At 33.9% G+C, this 21,639-nt stretch overlaps 1 protein-coding gene across 2 annotated transcripts in view; it reads left to right on the top strand.

Moving 5' to 3' along the window:
- The window catches only part of LOC108741919, a 119,213-nt gene that overhangs the window by 77,080 nt on the left and 20,494 nt on the right, over nucleotides 1-21,639 (top strand). The window contains exons 3-6 of one of the 2 annotated variants that reach the window (XM_025976840.1): nucleotides 6,234-6,369; nucleotides 14,075-14,393; nucleotides 19,628-19,859; nucleotides 20,223-20,450. In XM_025976840.1, coding sequence (XP_025832625.1) covers nucleotides 6,234-6,369; nucleotides 14,075-14,393; nucleotides 19,628-19,859; nucleotides 20,223-20,450 — 915 coding nt within the window. Of the gene's footprint in view, nucleotides 1-6,233; nucleotides 6,370-12,587; nucleotides 12,727-14,074; nucleotides 14,394-19,627; nucleotides 19,860-20,222; nucleotides 20,451-21,639 lie in introns of those variants that run through there. The other variant, XM_025976839.1, reaches the window with a different exon arrangement.

Raw genomic sequence — 21,639 nt, forward strand, 5'->3', positions numbered from 1 at the left:
AAAACACTCTGACATAAATTTTTATAATAAAATTTTAAGGTTAACTGCTTTATTATTTTTTACCCAAGAAAACTATTATGGTATAGTGAATAAAATTTAAATTATCGTAATTCATTATTGATTATTTGACTCGTGTGTTTTTCTATATATAAACTTCAATGAATTTTGAATTAAAAAAGTTTGATGTTCAAAGTTTAGAAAATACCAAAAACATGAAACCGATTAAACAACGATAACGAACGTAATTACAAACTGGCAAACGTATATATAGTGGAAACCTTGCAGTTTTGTCCGTAAACTTTCCTACTAAACCGGTTACTATAAATAATAACATTCAAGTTACAGTATCAGTACGAATATATTTTTCCTTGTGGTAATTTCATAAATTACGTGTATGTTTTGCCGTGAATCAAATACCTAGATGCATACGGGTATTATGAGCCGCCATTATTTAGGAGATTTCAGTACAAAATCATCCAATAGCATACTATTACCTATGTATAAGTATAATAAAAATCTTTCGGAATAATAAAATCGACTCGATTTTTTTTAATCTTATTTCACATTGGATTTACTTTTTATTAATTTTCATACAGTAGAGAGGACTATGTTACTATGTTATTGTGTTTTGAAATATCTAATATAAATCAGTGGGCGGAGTTTTGTCCTAAAACAATGCGAACATTGTGTAAACTCTCCCTTATCACGCTGCAGTAACAAGTTCGAAAATACGATTCAAAGTTGTAAATTGATTGCAACCGTTCCAATATAGCTCATAAGATTCGTTTTAAATTCTACAAATATTCCCCAACAACGTTGATAAATTGCCTCAATTATGATTTTTTTTAAACCGCAATGAAAAATTTTTCTTTCCTTTATGCTGGATTCTCACTCATTGTTTGACCTCTTCGTTATTGCTGAATATCTATTTTTGTATAAAATAATTCGAAGTGGTCTGTGTTCTGTCGAAACTGCCAGACGCGGATCGCGATTTCGATCTTTGATGAGATCCAAAAAGATCGAAATCGCGATCTGCGTCTGGCAGTTTCGACAGAATACAGACCACTTCGAATTATTTTATTCGATTATGGTAACGTTCCTATCACGTTGAGGTTAGCTACGCCGGGATTCGTTTCAGCAAGTAGATATCCATATATTTAAATGGACTTTGTTGGAGCATACGTAATCCTAAAATGTAGCATCGTACTACAGATGACGTTTACCGCGCCATTTGTAGTATTTTCTATCTATTTTTGTAATTTGCCTGTTTGGGTAAACCATGCAAGTGAAAATCTGGTTAAAGCTTATTTTAGATGGTAGTTTGCACTTCATATTTTTGATAGATTTTCTTTCCATACTGGCTTTACATTATTTAGAGGCACGTGTGCTGATGAGTGGTACGCGGTGTTTATTTCTGGTAGGCGAATTCCAGTTCACCTTCCATTCCTTTCGAATTTTGGTTTCAAATGGTCAATCGATGTTCCATTACACACTAGGAGAGGATTACCTTCACGTTCATAACGTCCCTTCAGTTCTGTACACAGTTTGAGTTTACTGTCTTTGCGTTCTTGCGTTAGTTCTTTTAGAACTCGAATAATTTTTATGAGTGAACTGTTTAAAGCTGATTCCAATGACGCCAGTCTGCGCTTCAAAATCCACTAAGCTCTTGTTATGTACCTTTTTCTTTCTATCATTTGTCTCTTTAATTATTGCATGTTTCTTATAAACTTATAAAGTATAGATGCAGCTTGAATGAAATCTTTTTAAATTATAAATATAAGTTTATCCATTTTTAAATATTCAAACAAATTCAATTCTCTGTATCCTATAGACTTTGGATTTTAGCAGATGTTAGAGACTATATCTATGGAATCTTTTTTACAAGAAGTAAAATTTTACAGTAATTTCGCATATATTTAACTTACAACTGTCTAACATCAAAAGATAAATGATAGATAACAAACGACTATTGTGAATTTCGGAGGTCAAAATGTTCAACATGCACTAACGCGTGATTGAAACTTTTAAAGCGCAGTAAATTCTCTATAAGACAAGCTTTCAGCATTGTGAATACATAGAATGTATATTATATATAATGGATTTAAAAAAGTCACCAATTTACATGCCTTGAAAAGGGAAAATTCCAAAAAAAAGAAAACAATATCGTTTAAGTAGCTGGTAAGTGACAAATTGTACAATTGAGAGCGTGTACAAGAGGAAATTTTATTGTAGATTGTATATTGTTTAGCGTATGCTTGTTGTTGTTGATTTTATTTTATTAAAAATACTAGTTGAACTCCTCCAACTTTGTCCAACTGGTCCAAATTTGGGCGGGTAGGTATCGTTGCAGGTGGTTGATGGCATTTTATTAATGAACTATAATTATTGAAACTAGCACTACAAGTGACAAACAGTTTGTATTAAGATTTCAATTGTGTATGGTATGTATGTACAAAAGCAGAAAGAGAGTGTGGCTGATTAGTAATTCTTATAAAAAATAGTTCTGCGGCATTCTGAATCGAGATTTGAAAGGCAATGACTAAGTGAATTTGAGCTGTTATTTAATAAGTCTGAAGGAATTGTGACGAAATCACTTTGAATGAAGTTTAGCAGACACAGTTTTGCCGAGGTCAAAGAAAGATTATTTGAAAAGAAATTCAATTTTATTTAACCAGTAAGTAAAATTCGACCATTAAAAATAAGATTGCCACGTGGGATTCCATTTTGGCTTAACGTCGCGCCTTATCATGGCATTCAGTGTATTTGTAAGTTTCTTTGTTGCAAAGGTTGTCGACACTCATGTATTTAAACTTCTGAGGATAGAAAACTAGCTATCATTAGTTCTGTTTCAGTTTGAAATACAAGTTTTGTAATATAATCAAATTATTTAATCGTCTGCTTGTTAAACGTTAGCTAAAGTTGGATAATGTATGTTGGTACTGAAGGAAAATACAACTTTTGAATATTTAAATCAGTGGAAAGAATCAGCGGCTCCTTGAGTTGCAAATCAAAAACAAAGCTGTATCTATTTTGTTAAAAGTGGAACCAATCGAACCGTTGTTTTTCTCAAGAAACTGATACATCAGATGTGAAAGTGACACGAGGATTCAATAGGCAGAGCGATTTAGATATTTTTTAGAGATATTAAATAATAATATAATCCAATAATAATATTAAATTATTATCACTCCTTTCAATAACATCATCAAAGTCCAATCAGGATGAAATGTCAGGCATTGTCATGTCCAGTTCCTATGTAAGTTCGTAAGAGCTGCGATTGGTCGACAGACTTCCAAAAATTGAGAAGTATTAAGCAGTTCTTTTTAAACAATTCCAAGTAATATTTTTTCGCATCCATATTTCGCTTTCAGGTGGCAACAAATTCAATGAAACTACAAAATCTGTAATCATTTAGGTATAACTTTTGCGGAAAACTATTGATGTAGTTTAATTATTCTATAAAGTATGTTTCTCCGGAAGTGCCCGGTTTTTTTNGAGTTGCAAATCAAAAACAAAGCTGTATCTATTTTGTTAAAAGTGGAACCAATCGAACCGTTGTTTTTCTCAAGAAACTGATACATCAGATGTGAAAGTGACACGAGGATTCAATAGGCAGAGCGATTTAGAAAAATATCAGACGACTTTCGTTGGCCTACTTGCTGTACTTAAATGCTGTCAACAACAGTCAGTATACAGTAAACATTAGCATTGACCTTGAAAACTAAAATGGATAGACGTGTTGCAAAACAAATTCATCAACTCGTTTTCTAGGCTACCTTACGATTAGTGAGGACCTATTTTTTATTGACCGACAAAAAGTACAACCTTGAAGAAGGAAAGGTAAAAGTGAAATAAATAGACCACAAAACGATCAACGAAAATTTCATTGGTAATTACAATAAGATGACTAAAAGACGCTGCTGTTACATATATGGTAGTAATGAGACAGGATCTCAGTATGTCTCCAGGGAAGATACTACGTTTCATAAGTAGCCTCTCTTCTTTTGAAGCGCCTTAGGTTTAACGGTTTGATTGATGATTGTTTGGTACCAAATTAAAAGTTTAAATACGCACATTCCTAAAATATAGACCCATTATCATAAGGTCGACAGCCCTAAAACTGTTTAGACACAAACCTTCACTCTTTCTATCCTCAACCAATCTTCGTATTTCCTTAAAACTGGACCAGTCTACATTCCTAACTATTTGTGAACAGTAATCGAGTCTAGGTCTACTTCTTTTTCTCTTAACTCATGTTTCTGCTTCTAATATGTCTCTAACTAGCTCTTCATGACTGATAAAGTGTCTTGCTACCTGCTCTCCTGCTTCTTCTAATACCTCCTCATTTCTTACCTTTCTAGCCACGGTATCTTCATCACTCTCCTAAAACACTACATCTCGAACGCTCCTAACCTTTTATTTTCAGTCGCGTTTCGCACCCGTAAAGCGCCGTGCTCCAGATCTACACTTTTAACAATATTCTTCGAATTTCTAAATTAACCGTTCGTGATTATAGAAGTGACCTGTTTTATATCTCTAGTGCTCCTTCCATCCTGAGCTATCTAACTTCCTAGATATCCAAGATAAGTCACGTTAAAAAACGTTAGGGTTATATGGGGAACTTGCCCTGAAATTATAATTATAATTTAATAATGATAGTCGTTAATAGTGCATTACTGAAAGATTTATTCTAAAATGATTATTTTTTGCGAAATATTTTAATTATACGTTATATAATGTTGATTGTTGCGGGTGTGTTGCTGGCCTAGATTTTCCTAAGGAACACTTAAACCCTCTTCGATAAAAATTAATTTATCGAAGTCTATTTTTTAGATATAACGGCCGAATATTTTCTATCGGTGGTATTCTTCTTGGAGCAGTACGAGCAGNATGTTGAATGTTGCGGGTGTGTTGCTGGCCTAGATTTTCCTAAGGAACACTTAAACCCTCTTCGATAAAAATTAATTTATCGAAGTCTATTTTTTAGATATAACGGCCGAATATTTTCTATCGGTGGTATTCTTCTTGGAGCAGTACGAGCAGTAAACGACTTATGTGATTTTTAACTTTTTAATAATCAACATACACTTAAACTAACACCAAAAAAAAACACTTAAAAATAACTACAATGAATGAACTACTGATGAACTGAATAGATAATTGATTGAACTTGGCAGAGAAAACTAAATGGTTGAAAACATGAAAACTTAATGAGATTATTAGATAGATAAAATGCTTAAATATAACAAGAAAATATAGGGGGTGGAGGTACGTTAGTGGGGTGTTTTTGACCTTAGGCTACGGTTAGTGACTACGTGACTAAAATCAGAATATTGTTGTGGATGGAAAGACCATCGACCCATCTGGTGACTAACGCGAAGGGACGTTACCTGCCGAGGAAAATCCTAAATACAATAATGATAACGTTCCTTTGTTGCAGGCACGTTAAACAAAACTTAACACTGCGAAATACACAAATGTTTTCGTTGTTCAAAAGACGCATCATGAATTGCGCCCCAACATATAAATTGAAACGTAATTTAAAATACCAATCAGCGCATAGTAACGTCAGTCCATAAGTTAGTTGTAAATCATACTCATTTCTGAAGTTCATGATAAGTACACATTTGACTTATCTACATAAAAAAAATGCTGTCAATGTAGCATTTAGTAGCTGTCTCAAGGTTTTTGCAATATATAAATATAGGCTTAAAGACAAGGTCAAACAGCTTCATTTTTGTTTTACTCTACACAAGAAACTATCTTATAACTACAAGCAACGTATTTCCTTATGGGGCGGTTACACAATCAAATATACAAAATAAGAAATCAAATCATTTTTATAAACAATTTATGGTAATTGTCCAGAATTGGGGCTCCAGACCAAAATCGCTCTAAAAACATTTTCATCAATTTCCGGTAATTCTACTTAGTAGAATTAGATATTAGAAGATGGGGAAGACAGTTTTTTATGACTTCATAAATAAAAAAAAAATTTTTTGACGATAATATTTCAAAATTACCCCAATTTTGGATAATTACCTACTTGGTGACGTCATTTTTTGGTTAGGTAGATTTATCACTGATTGGAGTTCAAGTAAGACCCCTGCCCGCCGGAGGCGGACTGATATGTTAAAGTATTTTATTCACAGAAAGCATTAGTTATATACATTTTCTAGTACATCGGAATTTCATTCNGTACAATATCTTAATAAATTTTTCTTTTGTTGCAGTTGAAGGTGGACTATGGGCAAGCCCAGCTTTGGAGGAATTGGATGAAAGAAATGATATTGAAATTTATAGAGCAATATTAACTTCTATGAATGAATGGCAAAAGAAGCAAAACTCCAGAAAACATGAACACAATAGGTAATGACAAAAAAAACGCCTTTTTCTATATAAGATATTGATAAATGCATAAAAGAGTGAGATAGGTTATTTATAGGACAGTGCAAATACTGTAGGTACTACTATATTCGAATTAATGTTCAAAATTTAAATATAATTGGAAAAAATGGAATAATTATATTCTACAAAAATTATCGGTGACACTCGAATTGAGCACAGGGCGTAAGCAGGTAAACATATGTTATTTAAAATAAAGTATGATAAAAATAAACGATTATTGAATTTAAGGTGGTTATAGATTAAATAATGTACCACAAATAATAATAGCACTGTTTAATGGGGTCAAATTGTGGTCGACATACACATGAGATTTTAAAAATGCAAATTCTCGCAATCTTCGCATACTCCTTCGAAATGTCTCAAACCAGCTATTCTTTTTTTGTCCAGTAGAACTTCTTTCTTACTACTTTTGCCTGAACTAGGGGGTCTTATCAGTGTAAAGTTTCTTTTAGCTAGTTACTGCTCCGGACTATATGATGTAGGTGCCGTTTTCTTGAGTGCTGTGCCTTAAAAGCAGAAAATGCTACCATCCGCAATGCTCGCAAGAACATTCCTTCGCATCGTAAGTGGAATTGTAAGGGGAAATCCAAGGAATTACCCGTGTTTTCAGAGGTCTGAATAAGCTCAAACTCAAACTACAATAATAATAATTAGTCTAGCTATAGCGTTATCGACACTAATATCGAGTATCAAATGAGTTTGCGTTATTAGTCTAATAATTTTATTTATGTCTTTATAATGTTTATGCAAATTAAATAAAATGCTTTAATTACCACGAAGTAGTAGCTTCATTCAATGAATAGTAATATACATAAGTACTACATTAAAGAACCATTTTGCTGTCGTTAGGTATATTAAGCTGCTTTTAAGTAGGTAGGTAATCATAAAAATACAATATATTGAAAATGTTAGCTTAATGCTTTGTATACTTGAGTTGTTAATATTTAATCTTGAATAAAAGTAACTTAGAATACTTAATTCTCACATTTAGCTTCATCAGTTACACCAATACTAAAACATAACCTCAAAATGGGGAGAGAGGTTCAGCAAAATTTCATCAAATCTTATTTAAAGGAGCGGGAGCACTGAAAAACGCGCGTTAACTTTTAAATTCAATGAATATACTTTACTATTATATACAGAAAGTGACTTTTTTTTTGCTATTTTGGGGTGTTTAGATAGGGAGAGAGGAGTCCCACCAAATCTTGGTAACTAAGGAGAAAGAAGGGGTTGAAATTAATGGTGTCGTGCTCGTAGCGCCGATATTATTTGCGCGCTCCTATACTATTAGGTAAAATTTAATAAATATGTGAGCTTATGTACAATAGGTTTAGCATTGTTTATTGTTTATTTTTTAGTTTAGTTAATTCAATTATTATTTTGCACAAGAAAACTAGCCTGTTTAAAATTAAAGAAGTTAAAAGACCGTCATAATTTAAAAAGGAAAATCACGTGTTTTGACAATTCCGCCGAAAATCATGAGAAGTTTTTACTTGATAAAATTGGTTATTTGCAAAAGAAAATAAGAATTGAATACGTAAAAAAAGATGAAACAATAAAAACTATTCTAGAAAAATTTAATGTTGATAAAGGCTTGGGAGCATTGACATACACCCAGAAGTGTATAACTTTATATAATAGAATGAGTGTGACTCAAATGCAACATTCGCATTTTTATAAATTAGGGTTCCTAATACTGTACATTTTATGACGAAGGTTTCTAATTTTTATACTTTTAAACACTCCCGTTTTGTTTGCACAAAACTGCCATTCAGGGTCGTTAAGGCCGTTCTGGGCAAAATATTAAATAGCCACCCTTAAAAATACTCATGGTCGTGTATATACCGATATAAAAAACTTTTCTTTTGAAATTTTTATTTATGCAAATCTACCTAATATATACAAACAAAACATGTGTCGTACAATTCAAAGTAAAACTATATAAATATCAATGTAAAAACCAAATAGATTTTCTAGCTTTAATTTCTGCAAAAGTAAAAATTAAATCGTTATAATTTAATATAATTGACACATCATTTTTTATTGAAATTAATGCCAATCCGCTGAGTCTATTTTGATCCATACTTGATTTTAAATAATTTTAGATTTATTTGTAATTTAATTCGTAATGACTCGAGTGAATACCCTCACTAATGCCTTATCTACCCATTCCGCGAACTTAAAAACGCACCCCCTTAGCATTCAGATTCCGTATAATTAATTTAATTATCTCTTTACAAGAAGATATATGAGCACTTATTGCTTGTACTGTTTACTAATCCGTGGCGCAATGTTTCATTGTGGTGACCTTTATATTCATCTATATAATGTCAGTAAAAAACCTGGATAATCATTATGTTCTCAGCATGATTCATTATCACAATATCAAAGGTCTGTTGAAATTATAATTTGCCAAAGTGCATACTCAATATTAGTCAATCATCCTAATGATTACCGGAAAACGTAAATTCTGGTCCGACGATTTTTATTACCGATCAATATATACCTGCACTTAATGGGGACGATAAACGTAATGCGGCAGTTTGAAAATCTTACAAACCCGATAATAGTATATTAAAGTCTATTAATGCAAAAAATTTAATTAGTATCATTCGGAAGTCGAACAAGAAAACTTTTCCCATTTTTTTAGAGGAAAAGCTGTTTCCTCAAATATATAATTTTCTAGTATACATTCATAAAAATCACTCACTTGCCAATCATCCGGAGGAAGTGCCATTAAATAGTCAGTGAAACCATGAACAACATCGTTAAGTCTAAGACACGGGTAAAAAAACACTTAATAAGTCTTACTACTTCGGATTTCGTTCTATATTCAGTGGAAGAAATTTAATTTTTCAATATCAACCTTAGCCTAGTCGAAAATACAAACTTTTGTCCTTAATTTAATCAAAATAGATTATGCTGCATTATGAATTGCTGTCTCGAAATCCACAAAAATATTTTGTGATGAAAACTGATACATTTAAGGCATTTAATATAGGTCTCTGCAGTTTTATCGGGAAGTAAGGAAAATACGAAACGTGCCTACATATGAATCATGTTACAAGGCATGGAAAGTAAATACTTACATGGTAAAAATATTTTGGACAACTTTAAATGTAAAATCCACGTAAACTTTGGTCGCATGATAAAGCAGTTCTGCACCTTGAAGTAAACGTTAAGGTAAATCGGATGGAATTTACGTACGACTACAAAAAACCTCGGACGGAATTTACGTACCCTTAGAAGGCCATTAGTGTATTTCAAACGGAATTTACATCAACCCATGATTACGATTACATTATGTGTACGTGGTCTATTCAAAAAGTATCGGGAATTTTGAATTTCCTAGGGTTACGTATATCCGATTTCCGTTTATTTTTTTGTGGCGTATTATTGGTACTCATGCCTCATGTCTCTCTCTTATACCGATAAGTGTAGCCATGTTGAATGTTTAACTTGCTTGCACGTGTTTTGGCTTGCTTTCGAATTTTGCTTATTCCAAAACACGGATCAAAGGATCTATATCAAATTTTGTGTGAAAAACAAAATTAAGTACGCGGACGCATTCCAAATCTTAACTGTGACATATAGTGAAGCTACCTTGGATAGAAGCAACGTTCATCTATGGTACAAAATCTTTTCGCAGGGCCGACAAGATATGATCGACAAAAAGCGTGCCGGACGCCCGAGCACGTCAACAATAGACGAAAACATTGATAAAGTGAAGAAGGTAGTATTGACCAATCGTCAAATTGCCGCTAGAGAAGTTGCTGAGGACCTAAACATATCGATTGACTCCTGTCATTCGATTTTTATTAATGATTTGGGCATGTCATGGGCCGCCGCGAAATTCGTACCAAAATTGCTCAATTTCGACTAAAACCAGCACCGCTTTAACATTGCTAGGGAACTGTTAGTCTCTGTCCACTATGACCCAAATTTGCTCCAGAGGGTCATAACTCGTGAATAGGTTTATGGTTGTGATATGGAAACCAAAACTCAATCATCCCAATGGAAGCTGCCGCACGAACCAAGACCGAAAAAAGCGCGCCAAGTTAAGTTGAATGTGAAGGTTTTGCTTACAGTTTTTTACGATTGAAGGTTCGTGGTGCATCATGACTTCTTGCCACAGGGTAGAACGATTAATAAGGAATATTACCTGCAAGTTATGCGCAAAGCAACCAGCCAGAAGCGTTAGGATTTGGGGAATGGTTGCTTGTGCGCGAATTTTAGAGGTCCATGAAAAGACGACGCTATGCTACAATTGAGGAGATAAAGACAACATCGAAGGAGGAGCTGAACAAGATCATAAAAACAGATTTTTTGAAGTGCTTTGAGGATTGGAAAAAACGTTAGCACAAGTGGTGGGGATTACTTTGAAGGGGACAGAATAGATATTCATGAATAAATAAATTATTTTTGAAAAGGCACAAAAAGTTCGCAATACTTTTTGAACAGATTTCGTATATGGAAAGAGGTACATGGATGGGAACAAATGTGTGTGACTAGGTGTAAATGTGCTTTAATCAATTATGCCTTTATATTTTCCTAAATTTGATAATGCGTCGCTCATATTCAGTTTTTAGTTCCTTGAAATATAATTATTACTCATGACGAGGCTACGGCATAAACAGTGGAAGAGAAATAATGACAATTTTGATAATTTTATAGCCAGGAATTTACCGTTCTTTATTAATTTGGTGCACGTACCTAACACGTATACCGTTTGTGATAGAACAAATCTTAGTATAGCAACTTTAAAGTACGCACCATGCGAATTATCAATTCGTAAAAATGTAAATTCGTACGTATGTCTTCGCACAACTTTCGAAATATCAGCAGATATCGGTAGATGGCGGTAAACTTCTAATAACATTTTAAAATAACAATTTTATTTCTCAAGCCCAAATTGTGAATTATTTTAATGATTTTTAATACAATTATTTAATGAACTTTAAATATATTTGATTGATACATCACAGTACATCTCAGTTTTAACAATAAATTAAAATATTTTTTTTGCATTTTAAACTGATGTAATCAATCCTTGTCAATTTCTTTTTAATAACAAACAAAGAATAACATCAAAAAATTAATCACACTTAATGCATACTAGTATGTAATGTAAGTAAATGAGGTTTAGGTAATTAAAGGTTCTTGAACTTTGCTAAGATTAAAAAATCGAAACTGGGAGTGGACTCACGTGTAAATAGGACAACATGTGTGTACTGACCGTGTGTTAATTAGATTGCTTTATAACACTCGTTAGGCTTTATTTGTTCTTCCTTGTTTTAAAATTAATAAATTTCTTCGTATGATAAGCTAATAGATGGAATCATTACGGGAAAAAACAAATTTGATATGTTGAAAGCAACTACATATCGTAAGTTTATGACTTTTGCCACAATTAGAGACTTGTAACAATATCAATACAAATTAATTTACCGGAAATTGTCAAAAATCAATTAAAACAAATGAAATGTTCAACCTCCTGCCAAGAAGGAATTGTCTATGATCTATTCTACTAATTACATGCCAATTGATTAGGATTATATTGTTCAAGGATCACTATATACATACAACAAGTTGATATTATTATTATTTTAAGATAGATTAAGATCAATTTAGTATGTACCGATCAAATTAGACATAGAAGCAACAATGCCCTGAGAAGCTCGTGCTCACTTATCTACTTCATATCATCATCATCATGAGGTGGTCAGTCCTAAGACTAGTTGGACATTCACCTCCACTCTTTCCTATCCTGAGCTAACCTTCTCTAAAACTACAGTACTCTAATGTAATCTAATGTAGCCTCTACCTTTCCTAACTCCTTTTTCTGCCTCTAATATGTATCTGCCTAGACCTTTATGCCTAAGAAGGTATCCTACCAACCTATCTCGCCTATTTCTTATTGACTTCCATAGAGTGTTCTGTTCTCCAATTCTTTCTAATACCTCTTCATTTCTATCCACGGTATCCTCATCATTCACCTGAAACACCACATTTCGAACGCTTCTAACCTTTTCTTTTCCGCCGCGCCCATCGTCCATGTTTCACATCCGTACTGTGCCGCACCCCGAAGATGCACATTTAACAAACGTTTTCGAATTTCTAAATTAATCGCTGATATAATCTAAAATTGTACAATATCTTAATAAATTTTTCTTTTGTTGCAGTTGAAGGTGGACTATGGGCAAGCCCAGCTTTGGAGGAATTGGATGAAAGAAATGATATTGAAATTTATAGAGCAATATTAACTTCTATGAATGAATGGCAAAAGAAGCAAAACTCCAGAAAACATGAACACAATAGGTAATGACAAAAAAAACGCCTTTTTCTATATAAGATATTGATAAATGCATAAAAGAGTGAGATAGGTTATTTATAGGACAGTGCAAATACTGTAGGTACTACTATATTCGAATTAATGTTCAAAATTTAAATATAATTGGAAAAAATGGAATAATTATATTCTACAAAAATTATCGGTGACACTCGAATTGAGCACAGGGCGTAAGCAGGTAAACAAGTATTTATCGAGGGTTAGTGTATCAAGAATGGAATTGAGCACAGGGATCATACAGGTAGCAAATAAAATTACCGATGATAAGAACAACATTAACGTTGTAATGTTGCCAAATTTAACTGGTTTGTAAAGGGCGGGAGAAATTAATAAAAACAAGGGACTACCTTTATGCAATTATAGTTATCATTCTCTTGTACAATAAATAACATGTCTTCAATAAAATTTGGGCCGAATAGTCTTCTAATGTCTGTAGAACAACCAACACTTGCGAGGCATTCCATTCGAAATTTAAGAAGGAAAACGTCTCTTCGCATCACAATATCAATTGTTTTTTAAAGGTTCTGATTGAAATTCAGACACATAAAAATAAATTCAGTTAACCAAGTTGAAAAAAAAAAAATTAAGACGAAAAATACTGTTAAAAATTAATTTTATTGATCAAAAAATAAAGCTAACTAAATGATGGTGAAATATCAAGATACGACTACGCAAAATCGTTTCTGTGCTCAATTCAAGTGCACCGAAATTATCTTATATTAAAGAGAATTAATATTTACTGCTGCAGATAACCTCAAATTAATGACGAGAAATTGTTGCTGCTATCACGCTCTCGCCAGGAATGAAACTTAGGCCCCTGACTTTACGCACCATTGCTCACTAAGCTACAAGAGGTTACAGTAGTAACAAGGACTATATAGAAGTCACAGAATCATTGAACTAATGTGTAATCGTCATTAACAATGAAACATTTAGAACAATTTTTGTATGGTTAATTTCAATAATTTTACCACTACAGATAACTTCTCGTAGCTTAGTGGTAGAGCAATGGCGCATAAACTAGGGACCTGGGTTCGATTCCCGGCGAGAGCGTGACAGCAGGAACAATTTTTCGTCATTAATTTGAGGTTATCTGTAGTAGTAAAAATTAATTCACTTTAATGTATTGAAATTAACCCTACAATAATTTTTGTAAATGTAACGTTTTTTGTAATCGGTTTGCTTTGCTCCCATTCGGGATTCTACCTTTTGCTATAGAGAATGCCAGAAATGTTTTTGAATTGAACATCCCTGTAAAAGATTTCCTTTTATTCTATTAACTCATTTTATCAATCTAAACCTTTTCTTCTTTTTTAGGAAGAAAAGAGAGGAACCTAGCGTTTGCTACCCCGATTTGGGATGCTTCGAGTCATCAGGCCCTTTCGAATACCTTGACATGTTACCTAGTACACCAGAAGAAATAAGTACTAAATTTTTAATGTACCCCAGTCACAATAGTCGTAAGCGAAGCAGCACGCCACATCTCGAAATACCGTTCGGTAATTTTTCTGCCGCATTTGAATGGGCGAAGCAAGGTTTCAATGCAAGTCTTCCAACGAAAGTGATTATTCATGGATTTGGAAGTCATTGTAGTCATATATGGGTCTATGAAATGCGAAGTGCATTACTTGCTAATGTAAGTAAAGGAATAGTACGAATTCTTGTCACGATTTTTCGCCTTTTTTCATGAAAACGGCTCAAAATGTATCAATTATGGAAAACCTACTTAAAAAAATCAGTGGCATGGTGTTATAAAAAGGCTTTTGTAAATGAATATTTTATAGATACGGCAAAAAATACTGCATTTGATTATTAGAAAAGGTCCCCTGTCGAGAGGGGAGAAAGGTTATTCACTATAACCTAACCTACCCCACCCAACCTTCTTTTATTTTATGAGTAAAACGTTTTATGCACCCCAGCTGCCCTGAGACGCCGATAGAGTGGGATTCCTGCTAAAATTTCACGTCTTTGGAGGCTGATGCTTTCATGCCGGTATAACCCTTCTAGGGTATTCATTGCAGTGAGCATCCTATTTAGTGTAAGAAACAAAACCAAAGAGACATCAAATTTGAACTTTGTGAAGATAAAAATTATGTCTGAAAGCATTTTATCCTTTAGAGGCACCTTGAATTTCGAATTTAGAGTTTCAATATTGTAACTACTAATATTTTTTCAAAAAAAAAAGTAGTGTCTAATAATTTGGAAAGCTCATTATAGTCTCTGACGCTGAGGAGAGGAAAAAACCTTTCATACCATATTTACAGTATTAGTCGATTAGGCAGGGTTAACGCACCTTTATCATTGAGTCATTTTCTCCACATCTTTCTACGGCACTTTGAGTTCTTGTTTGCCAATTTTTTGTGCCGAGCTCAATCCAGACAATATCCAGCTTCCGTAAACGTGGTTCTGCCAGTCCCAGTGATATAAAGTGACAGCTTTGTTTAGCATGCCAGCAGCATGACTGTTCTTTTTCCATTTTAATAGAGGCTGCTACAAGCTTTTATGCAATAAAACAGATAAAATGATTACCTACGGTGCAACCGTAAGTTAATAGTCGGTAACTGTTTTAATAAAGACGCCGAAATAATAAATGAATGACACATACGTACAAAAGAAGTTCGAGAGCCTTCGAGAAAAAATGAATTAGATGACAATATATAAATAAAGGGAGTAAAATACAAGCGAATGCAGAGTGATATAAATACAGTGACAAAGAAATAACGATTTATAAATGCAGTATGGGATAAATAAACTTAACTACTCTGAGTTCTCCTTCTGTGGATATTAACTTCATGAGAGACTAACACTTGGCGTTGACTGCAGTTGTAATATTCGTATTTAAATGTTTGTGAGTGTAATTCCCAGGTATCTTATCTTCTACATCCTTTTGATCTTTTAGCTTGACAAGTAATTTCGTCAACTTTTCTTTGCTCGGCCAAAACAAACATTTTTGTTTTCTTTTTCGCAGTTTAGAGATGCTGAATCTTATCCGCCCTTTAACGGCTTCCATTATACTGCTAATTTTGAGCTTCAACTCCTCTGTGCCACTAGCCGTAACGATAGCTGCTAGGTCATCTACGTAGGCCAGGTATCCGGCGTAAGGACTTTCCATACGTAGTTCTTACTTTTTATATTGGCGCGTGTATGCGTTCCCGTGATACGCCCATGTTTGTTGACAGCCTACTTCCTTTCAACAGTATCTTCTTTTGCGCGAGGCAGCTAAGCCGCTCTTTCTGAATTTGGGGCATTCATTCTCCTCAGGCCTCGCACTAAGCAGTCCTACCTGGTACTATTGAAAGCATTTTTCACACCACATGCGATTAGCGCCTTCAAGAAGCTATGCCGATGAAAGAGCTTCCTTATTTTCTTCATCCATTTCCGCAGGATGACAAGGGCGTCAAAGGTAGACAGTTCCTTCCTAAAGCGAAACTGTAAGTCAAAAGGAAGTTGCGTTTTTTTGGATAACTTGTTAGTTTCTTACTTATTATCCTACCTAACTTTATACAACACAAACATAACCTAGAATGGGTATAGTCGTTAAGGTTTCCTTCTTCCTCCGGGGACAAAAAAACTTTTGGGTGTTTAATTTCGACCAGCCAGTAATGCTGGTGGGTGGGCAGTCCCTACAGATTACGCTGGAAGGTAGGGCGGAAGGCCCTCTTCGGCCTCCTTTCAGCAATCGTGGGAATGGGTGGGTGGGTGGTGGTTCGGATGAGAAAGATGAGACGGACGAAATAAATACAGAAAAGGATGAAGATTATCTGTGGAATAATACTACCCTAACATTTGCCTAAGTGATCCAAGGAAACCACAGAAAAACTCTTGGACCAAGGCAGACGAATTCGGAATCGAACTGGCGCCCTATCGAATGCTAAACAATGGACTAAAACCTTTGGGCCATGCCGCTAGGTCCTCCGGGGTCTCTCATCGGAAGTCAGATACCGGTCGGGTATTAGGAAAAACCATTACGGTTAATGGTTCATGTCTTTGTTCTGGCGGGCTTTATATTAAATGCCACCCTCATCAACGTCACAAATCTCATTAAGTCTCGTTGTAATTACCGTTTAAACACTAAGCCAATGAAATTTTAATTCTTAGTGAGTGGATTTTCAGCGAAATGGTTGAATTAAAACCGTTGAAATGAGCCTATAATATTTGTAAACACTAGAAGTCTGCAAACTGATAAAATCATACTAATAATTATTGTTAATTAGTCAACAAGCGACAAAAATTGTCACGAAAAAAAGTAAAATAGTAAGAACTATTTAATAGAATCTTAATTATCAATTTCCATTAGGTAGCTGTTTTACTATACTTATCTTATTAAATTATTATTATTGGTGTTTGTATTTTTTTTTTGGCGGAATCACCCGACACTGTCGTATACCCTGTGTCATTATCAAGCAGCTGGTCCGATCCTACAAAAAGTGGCGGATCCGCCGGGTACTGGATCCAGACCAGGTACCCGGCCCATCTCTACAATAAACATCGTTGAGTTTATCAGATTAACAAGAAAAATAAACAAGTGAAACCCAAATTGAATTAAATAAAAACCCCCAACCTGTAAAACATACACGTACTTTTAATATTTTGAGGGTGAATTGACATTTTGACTTTGACAGAATATTTAAATGAAACTGTTTGAATCCAATTACTCACGAAAGCTATAATTCATACAATACACTTTTAGCACCATTAATTCGTCTGATAAAAATCGCCAGTCATTTCTTTTATATTATGAAGTTAGTACTCATAAAGGATTTTCTGAAACACGCTATTTCCTTGACATATTTACTAATTGAATTTTATGCGAAAAAATCTTACAAACGAGAAACACGAATACGTTAAATAATTAATTCAGTTCATTTACATATCACCATCCCAATGTCTAACTAATTGCAGTTATTTCGAATAGATTGAAACAATTATATCCTATAAACAAATATTATAGGTAGGTGCATTTGAAACATGTTCTTAGAAAAATTAAAGAGACACAAGCAACTTTTTAACTTTGAATTGTGTGTTCTTTTCAATATATGAATTATAAGTGAAATGCTCTTTTTCACTATTCAATCTATTTTGATTTTTTTTAGAGGATTTCTAGGTTTCCTAGCAACTATGTATCTAACTTCTTATTTCGAATGAATAGAATCTAAAACTTCATTTACTTTCTCTAGCGATGTACCTCTTCCAATGTCTTGAATGCGCGCTTTTTCATACGGTACCTGCCAAAAGTTTTGTTCAATCATGAATAGTAGTGCGAGTCAAAAACAAGCGTTAAAGCCTTTAATATGTCTTCAAATATAAATAAACATCTCGTTGATATTTTCAGTAGTAAATGGTACCAATAACAGCACATTTGAGCAATGAAATTGTAGTGGATAAAATGGTCAATTCTTCGGTGCCGTACTGTATGGATTATATGCTTCTCACTAGTTAAGAGTTTGGCCGAGAGTTGTCTTCTTCCTTTTCTGGCTTAGTGCTGTTCTTTTCTACTTTGCACCGGTCAAACTGAAGGTCACATCGCTACAGAAAGTAAACGAAGTGTATCTATTATATTCACAAGCACAATATTCTTAGATACCTTCTGCTCTGCCTATTACAGACTAATATTAACTATTTCCTAAAAGTTCCATTAGTTTAAACAATATCGGTGACACCACGAATGTAAAAAGAACAAATTTGATTTTGGATTAAATTAATACTTGTTTGGATTAAATGCGTTTAAAATCACAAGAATTTGGTAAAAGTATTTCATTTTAGTAGTGAGTTTAATCTCAAAATTCGAAATATTTCACCATTATTTATTATATCACGATTCGGATATTGGTTACGTATGGGGATATCGCATACGAATACAAAACAAGATACGCACGCTTTTGGTTGCTAAATGTATCCTGTACCTGTATCTGGATACTTTTTCTATTTAATGAAAAGCTGAGATTACATGGATGTAATAATAGATACATTGTTGCATTTTGCATTTTCAGCTTTGCAGTAGACAATATAACAATGTAACTATCTAATAGATAGGCTCAAGCTCAATATCAATCAGCAGTTATACCTGAGAGTGTTCATTTTTTGTGGGTATCAACTATCAACGCATATTTCGTCTCTAGTATGACATGAGGAACGCCGATATAAGGTTCCATAGAGTCGTTAGATTTAGTGGAAAAGTAAAAAGGTTTCGGATATAGCCTTTGGATACACAAATAGTGTTCGAATAATGAGAAATAACTGAATAACTTGTTTACTGAATAACAAAAGTAAAACGTGTTAAAAGGGACGGCATTGTATTTTCAAAAATGACCAAAGGGTTTGAACATTTGAATATTTTTACGCACTAATAAGGCAACTATAAAACATGATAGATTTGGCAATATTTGAAGTAATAAGTAAGCAAGTAATTGAAAATATTATGTATAACTAAATATTATATTTGTTATTAAAACCAACATGTTAAAAATAGTAGTTCCAGAATAAGTAAAGTTAAGCAAGATTGAAATAGATTGTAGAATTTTAAAAGTTATTTAAAGCTTACATTTCCACTATCTGGCATGTAAAAGAAAATGTAAGAATGCCAATAGCGACTTCAGCTATAATCGTATATGGGTTCCAATTAAGATTATTTAGAAAGGGCATACCCATCAATTCATATATTCCAAATATATATAATTAGTTAAAGGTTCTGATAATCCGCCCAGTACATTACAGCAAAGAAAGCAATTGTTGGTTATCGACTATGTTCAATATTGGAGTGATAAACGTAGGAACAGTTGATGTAATAACTATTATTACTTTTTTCTGAATCGTTGTAAATTATCCTATTTATTCATAATTACAGCGTAATCAGTGGTCGATTTGTTTCAGGAAGAAACAAATATTATATGCGTAGACTGGGCAAATGGAGCAGAACTTCCAAACTATGTAAAAGCTGCTGCAAATACTCGCTTAGTAGGGAAACAGCTGTCTATGCTTTTAAAGGGACTTATCGACAACGTGATGCTAAAGGAGGATACTATGCATTTGATCGGATTTAGTTTAGGGGCTCATGTGGCAGGATTTGCAGGCTATGAGTTGGGAAACTTGAGTAGAATAACTGGTATGTAGAATAATATAAGCCATTATTTCTCTAAGTCATTCCTTCTTTACACTACCTTCACCACATTCATCGGCAAATTTTGCTTCAGGCGTGTCTGATCTGAATGCAAAGCAGATCAAAAGCATACTTCATTCTATTTCTGTTGTCTTTTAAAGACTATAAAGGAGAAGAGTTTGCTTGACTTTTACTAGTAATTTAATTCAGTACCTATTACCATACAGGGTGTTAGGTTTACTAAATTTAATTAGAGCTCATTACCTACAATTTCGTAATTATTCCTTTTATGGTGAACAGGGATATAGAGTATCTAATATCTAATATTCTCTTTGAATGACACGTATTATTAATTTTTATCTTAAAAAGGACTAGATCCTGCTGGACCCCTTTTCGAATTGCAAGATCCAAGGGCTCGTCTAGATCAAGCAGATGCTAAATTCGTAGACGTCATACACAGCAATGGTGAAAACCTTATTTTAGGAGGACTTGGTTCCTGGCAACCTATGGGCCATGTAGATTTTTACCCCAACGGAGGTAGAGTTCAAAAAGGATGCACAAATCTTTTCGTCGGAGCAGTGAGCGACATTATTTGGTGTAAGTTAGAAACGATGTATGCATTTGAATTTGTGCTATCACGTGTGGTTGATATTCGACCAATTGATTTTATCTAACACAAATAAAATCAGTGTGATTTGGGCTGGAACTAAATCCGGGCGGCGAGCGTGGTAGATGAGTATTCTGCAGGTGTCGTGTCAATCAGGCGACTGTAACGCGACTTTCCATCAGTTGCTGGTTACTGGTTACTGGTTTATCACCATCATAAGGTCGTCCGTCCTAAGACTGGTTCGACACGCACCTCCACTCTTTCCTATCCTAAGCTAATCTTCGCATTTCCCCAAAACTAAAACAATCCACATCCTTAACTATTTGAGAACAGTAATCTAATCTACTCCTCTTAACTTATCTCGCCTATTTCTTATTGACTTCTACAGAGTCCTCTGCTCTCCTATTGTTTCTAATACCTCTTCATTTTTAACCTCCTCTATCCACAGTATCTTCACCATTCGCCTGTAGCATTACATTTCGAACGTTTTTAACCTTTTATTTACCGGTTACCTTATTAAAATATACGAACAATTACGCGATTTCAGCGCGACGATAGTAGCGTCTGTAACGACTATGAGGAAATTCGCTTGCCAGATTAGCAGTTTAGCCGCAATAGGTTAATTTAATTCAATACATAACGTGTTTTGTGAAATTATGGTTAAAAATAGAAATTCTAACAAAGCTTTTCCTTCTATTCTTTTGCATTTTATAAATAGCACTACGAAAATTCTGCTTCCTTCGTGATAGTCTATTACAAACTGTTTTCACGTGCTACTGAAGCGAAATATTGATTTTATGAACGGAAAGTGGCCGTATAATATAATGAGGCAGCACACCTAAGATGCAAATGTTACTCTTTAAATGTCTTAAACATTTCTTTAATTTCCTACAAATGCGATAGGAGCACGAACACCAGCGTTTAGTTATCTTCTGGCGAAGATGATTTTATGATGTGGCAATTATTAAGACAAAAAAAATCGGTTGTCTGTAAAGTCGGGTTACTGACGATAATTGAACGTGACAACGTCATAAGAAAATACTGATGGAATAGTTTCATTTTTCAAAAGAAAATTTTAATTTTATTTGTTTGATAGATATTTTGTATGGATATAGAGAAGGAGGTAAATGGAAATGTATTATTGTATAGCAGCTGTCCACGCGGACGCATCGCTCACTC

This window comes from Agrilus planipennis, unplaced genomic scaffold (assembly GCF_000699045.2).
Source record: "Agrilus planipennis isolate EAB-ADULT unplaced genomic scaffold, Apla_2.0 scaffold23, whole genome shotgun sequence".
Classification (NCBI taxonomy): domain Eukaryota; kingdom Metazoa; phylum Arthropoda; class Insecta; order Coleoptera; family Buprestidae; genus Agrilus; species Agrilus planipennis.